The sequence below is a fragment of the Lithobates pipiens genome, unplaced genomic scaffold, assembly GCF_037356315.1.
Source record: "Lithobates pipiens isolate NorthernLeopardFrog02 unplaced genomic scaffold, aLitPip1_a1.2 Scaffold_10, whole genome shotgun sequence".
In the NCBI taxonomy this organism is placed as follows: Eukaryota; Metazoa; Chordata; class Amphibia; order Anura; family Ranidae; genus Lithobates; species Lithobates pipiens.
The window spans coordinates 143445174-143459262 of NW_027507686.1; the positions used below are offsets into that span (position 1 = coordinate 143445174).

The following is a 14089-nucleotide window of genomic DNA, read 5'->3' on the forward strand; positions in this document are numbered from 1 at the left end:
GCCAGTCTGTGATGGGGGCCAGTCTGTGATGGGGGCCAGTCTGTGATGGGGGTTCAGTCTGTGATGGGGTGTCAGTCTGTGATGGGGTGTCAGTCTATGATGGGGGGCCAGTCTGTGATGGGTTGTCAGTATTTGATGGGGGGCCAGTCTGTGATGGTTGGTCAGTCTGTGATGGGGGTCAGTCTGTGATGGGGGTCAGTCTGTGATGGGGGCCATTCTGTGATGGGCGGTCAGTCTTTGATGGGGGCCAGTCTTTGATGGGGGCCAGTCTGTGATGGGGTGTCAGTCTGTGATGGGGCCAGTTTGTGATGGGGTGTCAGTCTTTGATGGGAGGCCAGTCTGTGATGGGGTCAGTCTGTGATGGGGGGCCTGTTTGTAAAGGTGGGTCAGCCGATGAATGATGGGATAAGTCTGTGATGGGGGCCAGTCTGTGATGGGGGCCAGTCTGTGATGGGGGGGTCAGTCTGTGATGGGGGGGTCAGTCTGTGATGGGGGGTAAGTCTGTTATGGGGGTCAGTCTGTGATGGGAGCCAGTCTTTGATGGGGGGCCAGTCTGTGATGGGGGGCCAGTCTGTGATGGGGTGTCAGTCTGTGATGGGAGGCCAGTCTGTGATGGGAGTCAGTCTGTAATGGGGGGCCTGTCTGTAAAGGCGGGTCAGCCGATGAATGATGGGATAAGTCTGTGATGGGGGTCAGTCTGTGATGGGGGTTCAGTCTGTGATGGGGGGCAGTCTGTGATGGGGGGCAGTCTGTGATGGGGGGCCAGTCTGTGATGGGGGCCAGTCTGTGATGGGGGGCCAGTCTTTGATGGGGTGTCAGTCTTTTATGGGAGGCCAGTCTGTGATGGGGGTCAGTCTGTGATGGGGGGCCTGTCTGTAAAGGCGGGTCAGCCAATGAATGATAGGATAAGCCTGTGATGGGGCCAGTCTGTGATGAGGGTCAGTCTTTGATGGGGGAGTGGGGGGTCAGTCTGTGATGGGGGGCCAGTCTGTGATGGGGGTTAGTCTGTGATGGGGGCCAGTCTTTGATGGGGGGTCTGTGAATAAGGGGCCTGTGATGTGGAGGATATTGTGTGGATTCATAGCACCAATATGACACTCGGACCCCCGCTAGAAGAACATTTTTCTGACCGGACCCACATGAAGTTTAATTCACTACCCCTGGTTTAGATCAAAGCATATTCATGTGCTAGAATTCATGTGCTTTGGCCCAGTCAAAATCCAGACCTAAATCTGTGGTAAGACTTTAAAATTTCTGTTCAGACGCTCTCCATATATACCGTATTTATCGGCGTATAACACGCGCCAGCGTATATAACACGCACACCAAGTTTAGGAGGGAATTTTAAGGAAAAAAACTTTTAGGAGGGAAGTTTAAGGGAAAAAAAACCTTACATTTAAATGCCCATCAGTGTCCATCTGCAGCCTTGTCAGTGTCATCTGCAGCCTGGTCCACCATTGCAGCCTTGTCATGCAGCCTTATGCAGCCTTGTCCACCATTGCAGCCTTGTCATGCAGCCTTATGCAGCCTTATGCAGCCTTGTCCACCATTGCAGCCTTATGCAGCCTTGTCCACCATTGCAGCCTTGTCCATTTTATTTGCCTCTATTTTATTTTTTTTAAATGCCGCCACCGAGATACAGAGCTGGATGTGTAACTCGGCGGTGCACGGTAGTTCTCGGCCACCTCTGGCCGCCTTCGGCTGTTCTCGGCAGCTTTCGGCCGCCGAGAATGGCCGAAGGCAGCCGGAAGCCGCCGAGAAGAGCCGAAGGCGGCCGGAAGCCGCCGAGAACGGCCGAAAGCCACCGATAATGGCCAAAGGCCGCCAAAAGCCGCCTTGAAGAGCCGAAGGCGGCTGAAAGCCGTCCAGAGGCTCAAAACGGCGGAGGATCGGCGTATAACACGCACCCGCGATTTTCCCCTGCTTTTAAGGGGAAAAAGTGCGTGTTATACGCCGATAAATACGGTATATAACATACACTGTAGTGCAGTTTCTTTTCCAACCTTTTTTTTTAACAATATGATGTCAGCAAAGTGGTTTAACTATCCTGATCGGACATCATATGACTTTCCTCGGTTCACGCTGGCATGGAGAGCCGATCGGCGGCTCTCCCTTTCAGAGGGGGGTCTGCGCACCTGCTATTTTCCCCTGCTTTTAAGGGGAAAAAAGTGCGTATTATATGCCGATAAATACGGTATATACACATATACATATAGAGTTGTGCTCATAAGTTTACATTCCCTGGCAGAATTTATGTTTTCCTGGACATTTTTGAGATATTAATGATAACACACAAACATTTCTTTTACTCATAGTTAGTGTTTGGCTGAAGCCATTTATTATCAATCAACTATGTTGATTGATATCAACTATGTTTTTAAATCATAATGGCAACAGAAACAACCCAAATGACCCTGATCAAAAGTTGACATACCCTGGTGATTTTGGCCTGATAACATGCACACAAGACACACAGGGTTTGAATGGCTATTAAAGGTAACCATCCTCACCTGTGATCTGTTAGCTTGTAATTAGTGTGTGTGTGTGTGTGTGTGTGTGTGTGCAAAAGGTCAGTGAGTTTCTGGACTCTTGACAGACCCTTGCATCTTTCATATAGTGCTGCACTGACATTTCTGGATTCTGAGTCATGGGGAAAGCAAAAGAACTGTCAAAGGATCTGCGGGACAAGGTAGTTGAACTGTATAAAACAGGAAAAGGATATAAAAATATTTCCAAGGAATTGAGAATGCCAGTCAGCAGTGTTCAAACTCTAATCAAGAAGTGGAAAATTAGGGGTTCTGTTAAAACCAAACCACGATCAGGTAGACCAACTAACATTTCATCTACAACTGCCAGGAAAAATTTTCGGGATGCAAAGAAAAACCCACAAATAACTTCAGCTGAAATACAGGACTCGCTGAAAATGTGTTGTGGCTGTTTCACGATGCACAATAAGGAGGCACTTGACGAAAGATGGGCTGCATGGTTGAGTCGCCAGAAGAAAGCCATTGCTACGCAAATGCCACAAAGTATCCCTTTTACAATAAGCAAACAGCACAGAGACAAGCCTCAAACCTTCTGGCACAAAGTCATTTGGAGTGATGAGACCAAAATTGAGCTTTTTGGCCACAACCATAAACACTACATTTGGAGAGGAGTCAACAAGGCCTATGATGAAAGGTACTGAGGTGGATTGCTGATGTTTTGGGGATGTGTGAGCTGCAAAGGCACAGGAAATGTGGTCAAAATTGTTGGTAAGATGAATGCAGTATGTTATCAAAAAATACTGGAGGAACATTTGCATTCATCAGCCAGAAAGATGCGCATGGAACGTACTTGGACATTCCAACATGACAATGATCCAAAACACATGGCCAAGTTGACCCGTCATTGGCTACAGCAGAATAAAGTGAAGGTTCTGAGTGGCCATCTTAGTCTCCTGACCTCAATATCATTGAGCCACTCTGGGGAGATCTCAAACGTGCAGTTCACGCAAGACAGCCCAAGAATTTCCAGAAACTGGAGACCTTTTTGCCAAAAGGAATGGGCAGCCTTACCATCTGAGAAGATAAAGAGCCTCATCCACAAATACCACAAAAGACTTCAAACTGTCATTGATGTTAAAGGGGGCAATACATGGTATTAAGACAGATAAGGTGGATATTGGCTCCAGAGTTCCTGCAGCAGGGACCTATCCCCAGTCCCATCCCCCTTTCCCATCTGACCATAGAATCCTGTCCCGAAACTTTGAAGCTCCCTTTTCCCTTCTTTCTAGCAAGCATTTGTCTTTTCCACCACTCTCTATGTAAGACAGTAAAGCCAGAGACACAACCTTTCTCCCTCCTTAACCTTCGCCTGCTTAATGGCCACTGAACCTTTATAAACCAATGGTGCAGATTTAGGGAACATCCTAGTATGTAACTAACGGTTGTCTATAATTGTTTTAGTTTTTGGGGGCACAACTTTGTGACTGTTTTCATTGAGCTGATTTGAACTCTAATGTTATTGTCTCGAACTGAACCTCAATGTATGCTTAAAATTATTGCAAAGAAAAAAAAATAGTTATAAATTAGTTTGCATTAAAATATCAGTGACCAATGCATTCATTTATTTAACATAGCCGGCCTCAATGACAGTAGGAAGTAGGAACTGGAAGTACCAATCATTTGGATTATAGACTTGATTTTCTTGCTGACTGGTTTGCTATTTGGTCTTTCCTCTGATGGATACTACATGGTTTCCAAGTTCTATATATCATCATCTGCAGACCTTCTTTTATCAAGACCTTAGGCCTTTCATCATTTCTTATAACACACTCTGACTTTTCCAATACTTCACTTGTATCCTGGAATTCAGTTTCTTATCTTATCACTTAACTCTTCACTTTCAAAGCACTTCTTGAAACCTCACACTTATTACATATCTCTATCGCTTCATACTCATGTAGGCATATCTCTGGACTATAACACAAGTTTTTAACTTTCCATTACATTTACTTATAGATATGACACAACTGAAAACTACTCCTACCTTTTTTGTGTCTGACATTTGAAATGATCACTTTCATATCTTGTAACACCTTTGCTGACCTGTATTTTAAGGGGAAGTTAAGCTGACCAAACACTAGTAGATTTTTAAATGGATGTTTGTACAAATGTCCATATGCACATTCTCAGTATTTTCAATTATTTGATGACTGACGTTGAAAAGTACTTTACTATTTTGTTTCTAGCATCCAATTTTGAAATTAATGTAATTTCCCAAATGAAAACCACATATACTGTAAGAAATGTGTTAGAGAAAATGTCTATGCCATGTATTAAAATTTTCCCATCATGGTTAAAAACCTACATCAGTTTGACTCAGATTAGAAAATTGAACAAATATTTTTAAAATTAAATTCTTCTACTCCATGGCCAGCTTTAATCTCTTGAAATTACTTTTTGCTAGGTTATTTATTTTGTTGTTAGGAATAAGGCCTTACTAGGGACCTAGATAAGTATGTAAGTACTTTGCACACGAACATGGCTATGTACCTGTCTAAAAATTTGTCAGTTTGTTATGTTATCTAAGCATCGCTCACTGATGCCTTTTAGTTTAGTTTGCCAGGTCATTTGGTTATGCTGTGTAGTTATCAGTATGTTTTCATAATTATCATTGGAAAATTTTACACGTAGGATACATTCACCTTATCTAGCTTATCTATAGATTTACATCTGTGGCATTTGCTTACATCATTGGGTATTTACTTCCATACCTGGAGGCTTTATTAACAGTCACTGACCAAAAGGATGCACATATCTGGATCGATCAGTAGGGCTAACAAATTTTTTACCCCATTATTAGAAGGTGTTTCTATATAATAACTTTTTATGTCATTGAGGTTTAGCGCCTGTAAAGCGGCTCAGTGTGAAAGTAGTATTGGTTGGGACACGGCTCACAGCAGAGGTCCAGTGTGTCCCTGTTTCAAGGACGAATCAGACCTGAGTTTTTGCCTGTTTTCGGACCTGAAACTGAGGCAAAGACACACAGGACCCCCGTGTAATCTGCTTGGCAGCTGACATGAAAATGTGTGAACTGGCTCCATTGAGAGCCAGGCACACTCCCCTGTCATGTGAATTGGATCGGGGGAAACCCCCATCCAATTTGCACTAGTGTGAACCCAGCCTTAGGGAGTATTAATTGAATTGACATTTTGGTCAAATAAAACACTCCAATAAAGGTGATACTTTATATTTAAACTTTACTTTATTAATCTACAGAAAGGAACGGCATATAAATTAGGGAACGACATTACAATTATAATTTTATTTCTACATTAAAGTGGAAAATATTATTCCTTATTACTAAACAAGAATTAAGGTGGAATCTTGAGGATTGGAATAAAGGAATGGTATTTAATCTCACAATAGTCGGAGGAAGAAGTAGATTGAGACGAAGGAGGTTCACCCACAATTGAGGAGGACCATCCTCATTAGACAGTGAAGAAGAAAGTCAAAAGAAAACAGTCATTTTTTTTTTAGAAGAGAAAGCGAGTCAGGAAGGGAAAGTAAGTTCCTCACAGAAACAGGCCCCAAAGGGGGAAGCAATACAAACAAAAACCACTGTAGAGGGCTAAGGACATTCCCAAACAAAAACACCAAGACAGACAAGAAGTCAGAAAAACTAAACAAGGTTAAACATCCTAAAGACTGCCCATCCAATGATGTAAAAATAGTTTAATCTACCAAAATTTAAACTAGAGGAAAAACATTAAACTTCTTCAACAGAGACTTTCCTATTCACCTTCATCTAAAATTGATGAATTTGCGGTCTTTAAAGACCTAAATCTATTTTTAAGAAAAATAATACTCAGAGTCATGCATCATGATAAAAAATGACATCATAAATACATAGGAAGTCAGTGAGAGTGAAACAGGCTTTAAATGAATTAATCAGCTTATTAAATGAAAATGACTCATGTGACAGCAATTCAGGCGATATAGAATCATCTCCTTGGAAAAGAATAACCAAACTAAAGACAAAATCAAAGCAAATGCTTAATTTAAGTCTTTTTGTTAGATCTGGTACATTTCGACCTTATATTCAGTTTAACTGGGAGAGAAGAGGACAGGACAATCTACCCAAAGAGGAAAGAGTAACCTTCCGTGAACTATAAAATGCACCCCATATCGTTATAAAAAGAAGTGATAATGGAAAGAATGTTGTCCTAATGAATGAGTATGACTATGAAGAAGAGATACAGAAACCATTCTCCAACTGTGACACTTAAAATTATCGACAAAACCCTTCTATTTTCTAGTGGATTTAATGAACCTCAAGCTACATGAGGCACTCAAAGTTGATTTAATAACCAAAAATGAATACAATTATTTAAAGGTAGACATGTACAATGTTACAACATTTTCCGTGATACCTAAAATTCACAAAAACCCAATCAAACCACCTGGAAGGCTGATAGTATCTGTGGTAAGTGGACCACTGGAACACATAGGTAAATACCTGGATGATATGATCAAAGAGATGACTTAATTACCATCATACTGTATTTACAAGACACAAGAGATATAGTCTTACAACTGGAAGGACTATCAGTACCAGAAGGCACCCTTCTTGTCAGTGTCAATGTAGAATCATGTTATACGTTGATACCGCACAACTGGGGTCTAAAAGCTGTAGAACATTTATTGGAACTTAAATACCCAGAAATGGGGACCCAGAATGAATTTATTTGTGAATTACTTGATTTCATATTGCAGAACAACTATTTTCAAATATATGGACTGCATGTAGTAGATTTTCACTGACAGTTGGAAAGACAGTAAAACAGGTAATCTAAGGAGATTGGAAGCACCTACTTCTGTGTGTATGAAATATGGTTCGGACAAGCAGGTAAATGAATGAAAGATTAACTAAAAATGTATGATAAAAAGTGAATACTGTAAAATACTCCTGCAGTTTTGACACATTTTGACATTTAAGCAGAGACTGTATAAGAACTTAACAGACATTGTCTTGTGGAGCCCACTATTTTTTTGTAAAATATAAAAGATGATATTAAACCAGGTGAATAGATACCTAACACATCACTCTTTAAAATTGTCATCATGTACTCTCTTTAATTAGCACAGGTTTGTGACTGGTAATGTACATGGGACGTTTTATAACTTCCCCTGAACGATTTAACTTGACTGATCGTAAATGACGTTTGAAAACGTTAACATACCGCATTTAGCCACGTTTGCGTTTAGAAGCGTTTAAAAAATATATTTCTTTGCAAATAGTCAAAAATGAAAAACGCGTGTAAACGATACATGGTTTAACATGAGTTACTACATTTACATGTGTTTACAAGCTGTGCAAGGTATTTAGCGTTTCAAATGCCTCTGAACATCCGTCCTGAACGCATTTTTTTGCTTTCCAAAAAATGCTTCAAAATTCAACTGCCTACAAACGACTATAAACGACCCTGTGTACATGTACTGATAAGATAACATAGAGGAGAGTTCAGGGGCAGCTGAAGAAAATGGCCAACTGCTCCTAAATGTCTGCACTGTTCATGAGGCCTTATAGACAAAAAAATTGCTGATTCATTCAGAGATTATTATGCTGTCATTTGAGAGTGAGTGACTGCTATATATAAGTGTGTGCATTAATCCTGATTCTCTGACATCAATGTCCTCTTCCCACAGGACCCATCTCAAAATCTCGCCTTCATCGTCATAGTATTCACAGCCCTGGTGATATTCTGTGCTTTGTATGTGTTAGTATACACAGAATCGTTTGTGCGAAAATGGCTTCGGGTATTTTCTCTAGTGATCTGTGCCTGCCTGCTTGCCATTGGATATGTTTTAATTTATGAAAATCCAAGCAATGTCCAGACATGGGATCAGGTAAGTTTTTGTTATGCTTTTTAACCTTGCTAGTTAATTCTTACATTTCATGTGTAATTTTAATTTATGGTTCTTTTTAGAGAAGCAAAGTAACATGTTTACTGACAGGATGCAATCAGAAACCACAGTCATTATGAACATTTATGTCAAAGTGCGATCTTTCAATAAATCGAATCCCGCATGCAATAAAGGCAGCTATTAGTCTAATTATAAGTCTGGAAAATATTTTTTTTAAATGTAGACAAGCAACTTTAACCTACTTTCCTTGGAATGGAAGAGCAACTATACAGCCTTCCATTAAGCATCAGAACCTATGTTCGGGTCTCCAGTAGATGATGCTGCACGGCAGTACATCTTTGGGAGAGCTGGGCAGGGAAAGTTTACCTTTTATCAGCAGAGCTGAGTTTTTTAGACACGCTCAGCCTTTCAATGCTGAGGATGAGTGGATATGGGTAAGAAATAAAAAAAAAAAAATATATATATATATATATATATACACAGTATATACAGTATATACAAGGCCAGTACTTAAAGTAGGAGGCATGTGGGCTGCCATTCCTGACTTCTGCTTTAGAAAAATATGCTATTTCTTGGCCATCATGCAATTTAAAAAGCTTTGGTACTTTCCAAGTCCCTGAAATTTATTTGCAGATTAGGAGTTCTGATATCAGGCTAGCTTTCCTGATCTGCATGCTTGTTCCAGGTCAGCGTTTTCAAAGTACTGAAATTAGTCAGGCAACTAACAGCAATAAAAAACAGACTGGTGTTCTAATCCCTCTCCACTCTATCCAAAGCTAACAACCCTTTCACACTGGGGCACTTTGCAGGCGCTACAGCGCTAAAAATACCATTTGCAAAGCGCCCTGAAAAAGCCACTGCTGTGTCTCTAGTGTGAAGGCCCCGAGGGCTTTCACACTGTGGAGCGGTGCGCTAGCAAGACGGTAAAAAAAGTCCTGCTAGCAGCATCTTTGGAGTGGTGTGTACACCACCCCTTCACCGCTCCTGCCCGTTAAAATGAATGGGGCAGCGTGGCTATACCACCGGCATAGCGCTGCTGCAGCAGCGCTTTGCGGTGGTTTTAACCCTTTCTTGGCCACTAGCAGGGTAAAACCGCCCCCACTCACCTTGTATGTAACCCATTCAGTTTAACATAGAAATGAAAGGCAAAACATTTGTGCATATATATAAAAAGAACATTATAAATACCTTTTTCCTCTTTTTTCAAAGTAATTACATTCCCTCTGTTTTCAGCTGCATAAGAGGTAGGGGAGGAGAAACAGCAGCACACTGAGCTTCCCAGTGAAAGGCGGTGCGGGGGGGGGGGGGGTGTATCGGGACAAGTCTGATCATTGGAGGAGAGCAGGCTGATTTCTCATCATAGCTACAAAACTGTGCATTGTGTGTTCTCCTGCTTAGTGTGGTCAGTTTTTAATAGGAAAGCAGAGGGACTGGCAGGAACACCAGGGAGTTCACACGAAGAAAGCAATACAAAGAACACTGGATTTTTTTTTCCATACAAGTTCATGCTACAGCAGGTACATATCGGGAATTTGAAATGTTGGGTTTACAAACAGTTTAAGCTTGGTTTGGTTCACATCACTAGCTAGGCTTCATATTTGTTGACTTTATAAATATGAAAAGCTGAAAATTTTCAAAAAAGTATCTTGTAAATGGCAAGCTAGGTTCCCTAAGGCAAAGCTGCATCTGCATCATGCCCCCAGAGCGATTGCAAGTATGCACAGTATGCACAGCTCAGTGATCTGACACCCTTCCTGCAAAGTCAGGTCAATAGCTCTGCAATTGGCAGGGAACATGAGTTTTAGACCACTGCAGCAAGATCACTGCTCTTACGGAGGGAGCAACAGTCCTTAGCTACAGGCTATTGGTGGGGACATTCTGTATTAGTGGCAGATGGGCATTCTCACACTGATATGACAAGTAAGACATTGAAAACCTGCCATTTATGTACACTCTGAAATGATGGGTGCAAATTTCTTAGAGTTTAGTTGAGCTAAAAAAAACATATAACTTTCTATACTTCCAAGTATGCTATGACTAATTACGCCTACACAATCATTCTGTACTGACAAGATATTAAAGTTTACAAAAAAATGTTTTTGAAAAATATGGAAACTGTGGATTGAGTCCTATAGCAGCTGACCAGATTTTTAAAATGAAATCCCGAGACATATTTTTATTTTTTTATTGGTAAATGGTAAAATATTTTATAAGCATATTTTCCTCAAATCATATCTGCAGTGTATGTGTTTATGGAATGATTGTAAGCCCCGTGTACACACGGTCGCACATTCCGATGGAAAATGTCCGATCGGACCATGTTGTCGGATAATCCGACTGTGTGTGGGCTCCATCGGACTGTTTCCGTCGGAATATCCGACACACAAAGTTTTAGAGCTGGGCTATAAAACTTTCTGACAACATGATCCGATCGGACTTTGTCTGATTGTGTGTAGAGAATTACGATCGGACAAAGTGCCACGCATGCTCAGATCAAATTCCTAGACCAAAGCTATTGGCTACTAGTCTGAACGTAGTCCCGTCCTAACGAAATAACGTTGTCACGTTATGTACGATCAGATTTTCCGACAACTTTGTCCGACCGTGTTTATGCAACACAAGTTTTGGACAAAATCCGACGGATTTTGTTGTCGGAATGTCCGACCGTGTGTACAAGGGCTAAGATATATACGTTATTTCTCACTAGGACAGCAACCAATGCCTGCAAAGGAGATCATGGGGTGAGAGAGGCACCAGGATGAGGAGGCAGAGAGGTGCAGCCTGGACTGTCTGGGGCAATACCGGACGGGTGGCAACCCTATCTGGGGACATGGTACAGGGACAGTATCCCCAGCCTGGGGATGTCTGGTCACCCTTGTCTTATATGCCACCTTCCTTGCTGAGCCATTGATTTTGTAATGGCTGCATTCAAGAGGCTTGAAGACCTTGTAGCAATGTCTCCACCTCTTTTCCCTCCCCCTCCCCTCTTTTCCATTCCCCTCTTTTTTTCTTCCCCCTCCTTTTATTTATTTGTTTTTGATGTTTCTTTTTCGGCTGAGGGCGTCACCCTGGACTGCAAGGAGTGCAACCCGAGCTCTTCCCCCTCTAATGTAACACCATTTATTTTACTTCTTGTATTTTTTATTTTTTTTGCCTGCAAAGTACAGTTATATCTTGACTGTTATCTCTTTTTATGTTCCTTCTCCAATGTCTTGATCTATTATAGTGTATACTGTACTACGTTTTACTGCAATATTTGTTTACTGCAAACAGTAACACTTTTATGCAATATATGTAATCTTTTCTGTGACATTATGTCTACTTGAATTGCTTCAAAAATGTACACCTTGAAAATCGATAAAGTGTTGTTTAAAAAAAAACAAAAAAAAAGTTTACAAAAGTGTTCTAAATCAGATTCAGTTCATTTTCTAATGCTTAAAGTGAAAGAAATGTTAGTTGATTCCAGTCTGTATAGAGCCACATTCTTACTCATCCATTACAGTATTTCTTTCATGAAAGAAACAGGTGTTGTCATTCAGGAGGGAGATAAGTTGCTCAGGTTTCTCCACGACCATAAGGGTGATACAGCTGTACTCATTTACACAAAGGGTTCCAGTGTGTAAGAAGTGAAAACATAAGTGGCTTTTTACTACAGATATATGGGAAGTTTTTCCTGTGATCTGTATCATTTACCTGGAAATGGATACAAAACAAAACAGGATACATAATATTTGTATTCTTGGGTCAAATCCTGCTTGAAATAAGTGAAACCTGAATTTTTCAGTGAACACAATTTAAGACTATATACTAAATTCTGCCTATACTCAAGGCTAATAGCCAAGCTATTGCCCAAAAAGGGAATGGGGAGCTGGGCACTGCCATGGGGGACATTTAACCACTTACCCACTGGGCACTTAAACCCCCTTCCTAACCAGGCCAATTTTCAGCTTTTGGTGCACTCACATTTTGAATGACAATTACTCATGCAACACTGTACCTATATGACATTTTTGTCCTTTTTTTCACACAAATAGAGCTTTCTTTGGTGGTATTTAATCACCGCTGTTTTTTTTGCGCTATAAAAGAAAAAAGACCAAACGTTCTGTAAAAAAATAAATTTTTCTTGGTTTCTGTTATAAAATTTTGAAAATTAATAATTTCTCTTCATAAATTTTGGCCAAAATTTATACTGCTATGTATCTTTGGTAAAAATAACCCAAATTAGTGGATATTATTTTGTCTTTGTGGAAGTTAGAGTTAAGAGTCCACAAGCTATGGTGCCAGTCTCTGAAAATTGATCACACCTGATGCACTGATGGCCTATCTAATTTTTTGAGATCCTAACAAGCCAGAGAAGTACAAATACCCCACAAATGACTCCTTTTGGAAAGTAGACATGCCAAGGTATTTAGTAAGAGGCATGGTAAGTCTTTTGAATTTGTAATTTTTTCCCACAATTCTTTGCAAAATCAATTTTTATTTCACAAAATTGTTATATTAGCAGGTTATTTCTCACACACAGCATATGCATAGCACAAATTACACCCCAAAACACATTTTGCTACTTCTCCTGAGTATGGCGATACCACATGTGAACGTTTACACAGTGTGGCCACATACAGAGGCCCAACATGCAGGGAGCACTGTCAGGGGTTCTTGGAGCATAAATTATACAAATAATTTCTTGACTACCTCTTATATTTTGAATGCCCTGGAGCACCAGGACAATGGAAATGCCCCAAAAATTGCCCCATTTCCGAAAGAAAACAACCCAACATATAATCTATGAGGCATAGTGAGTCTTTTTAACATGTCATTTTTTTTCTACAAGTTTTTGGAAAATGTGTAAAAAAAAAAGAATGAAAACACATTTTTTTTTACACAAAGTTGTCCATTTATACAATATTTCTAACAAATAGCTTGTACATGCCAAAAATTACACCCCAATATAGATTCTCCTACTCCTCCTGAGTATGGCAATACCACATGTGTGGGACTTTTACACAGCCTGGCCACATAGAGAGGCCCAACATGCAGGGAGCACCTTCAGGTGTTCTAGGCACATAAATGTCAAATCTAATTTCACTACCTATTACATTTTTGTGAGGCACTCTAGTGGCATGGCCGTGGCATGGATGAGAACTGATGTGGCATGGATGAGCATGAATGGGGATGCATGAGACGTGGATGGGGATGGCTGAGCATGAATGAGTATACCTGAGTGCGGCTGGGAACGGCTGGGTATGGCTGAGTGCGGTTAAGTACTGCTAAGTACAGGTGGGTGTGGCTGAGTATGGCTGAGTGCGTCTGAGTATGGCTGGGATGGCTAGGATGGATGGAGATGAGTATCGCTGAGCATGGATGAGTATTGATGAGTATGGATGGATGGATGGATGAGTATTGCTGAGGATGGATGGATGGATGAGTATTGCTGAGGATGGATGGATGGATGAGTATTGCTGAGGATGGATGGATGAGTATTGCTGAGGATGGATGGATAAGTATTGCTGAGGATGGATGGATGGCTGAGCATGGATGGCTGAGTATTGATGAGGATGGATGACTGAGTATTGAGGAGGATGGGTGGCTTGATGAGTGCTGGAGTTATCACATATCAGCGCTGTGGGCACTGCACATCCAGCCCACAGCGCCGCTGCCTCTGATCTCTGTCCTCTCTG

General features: G+C 41.0%; 1 protein-coding gene across 1 annotated transcript in view; it reads left to right on the plus strand.

Moving 5' to 3' along the window:
- Positions 1 to 14089, plus strand: part of ADCY7 (adenylate cyclase 7) — a 228605-nt gene that overhangs the window by 40397 nt on the left and 174119 nt on the right. Inside the window, exon 2 of the mRNA XM_077458399.1 lies at positions 8193 to 8393. Within this exon, the coding sequence (XP_077314525.1) occupies positions 8193 to 8393 (201 nt within the window). The remainder of the gene's footprint in view (positions 1 to 8192; positions 8394 to 14089) is intronic.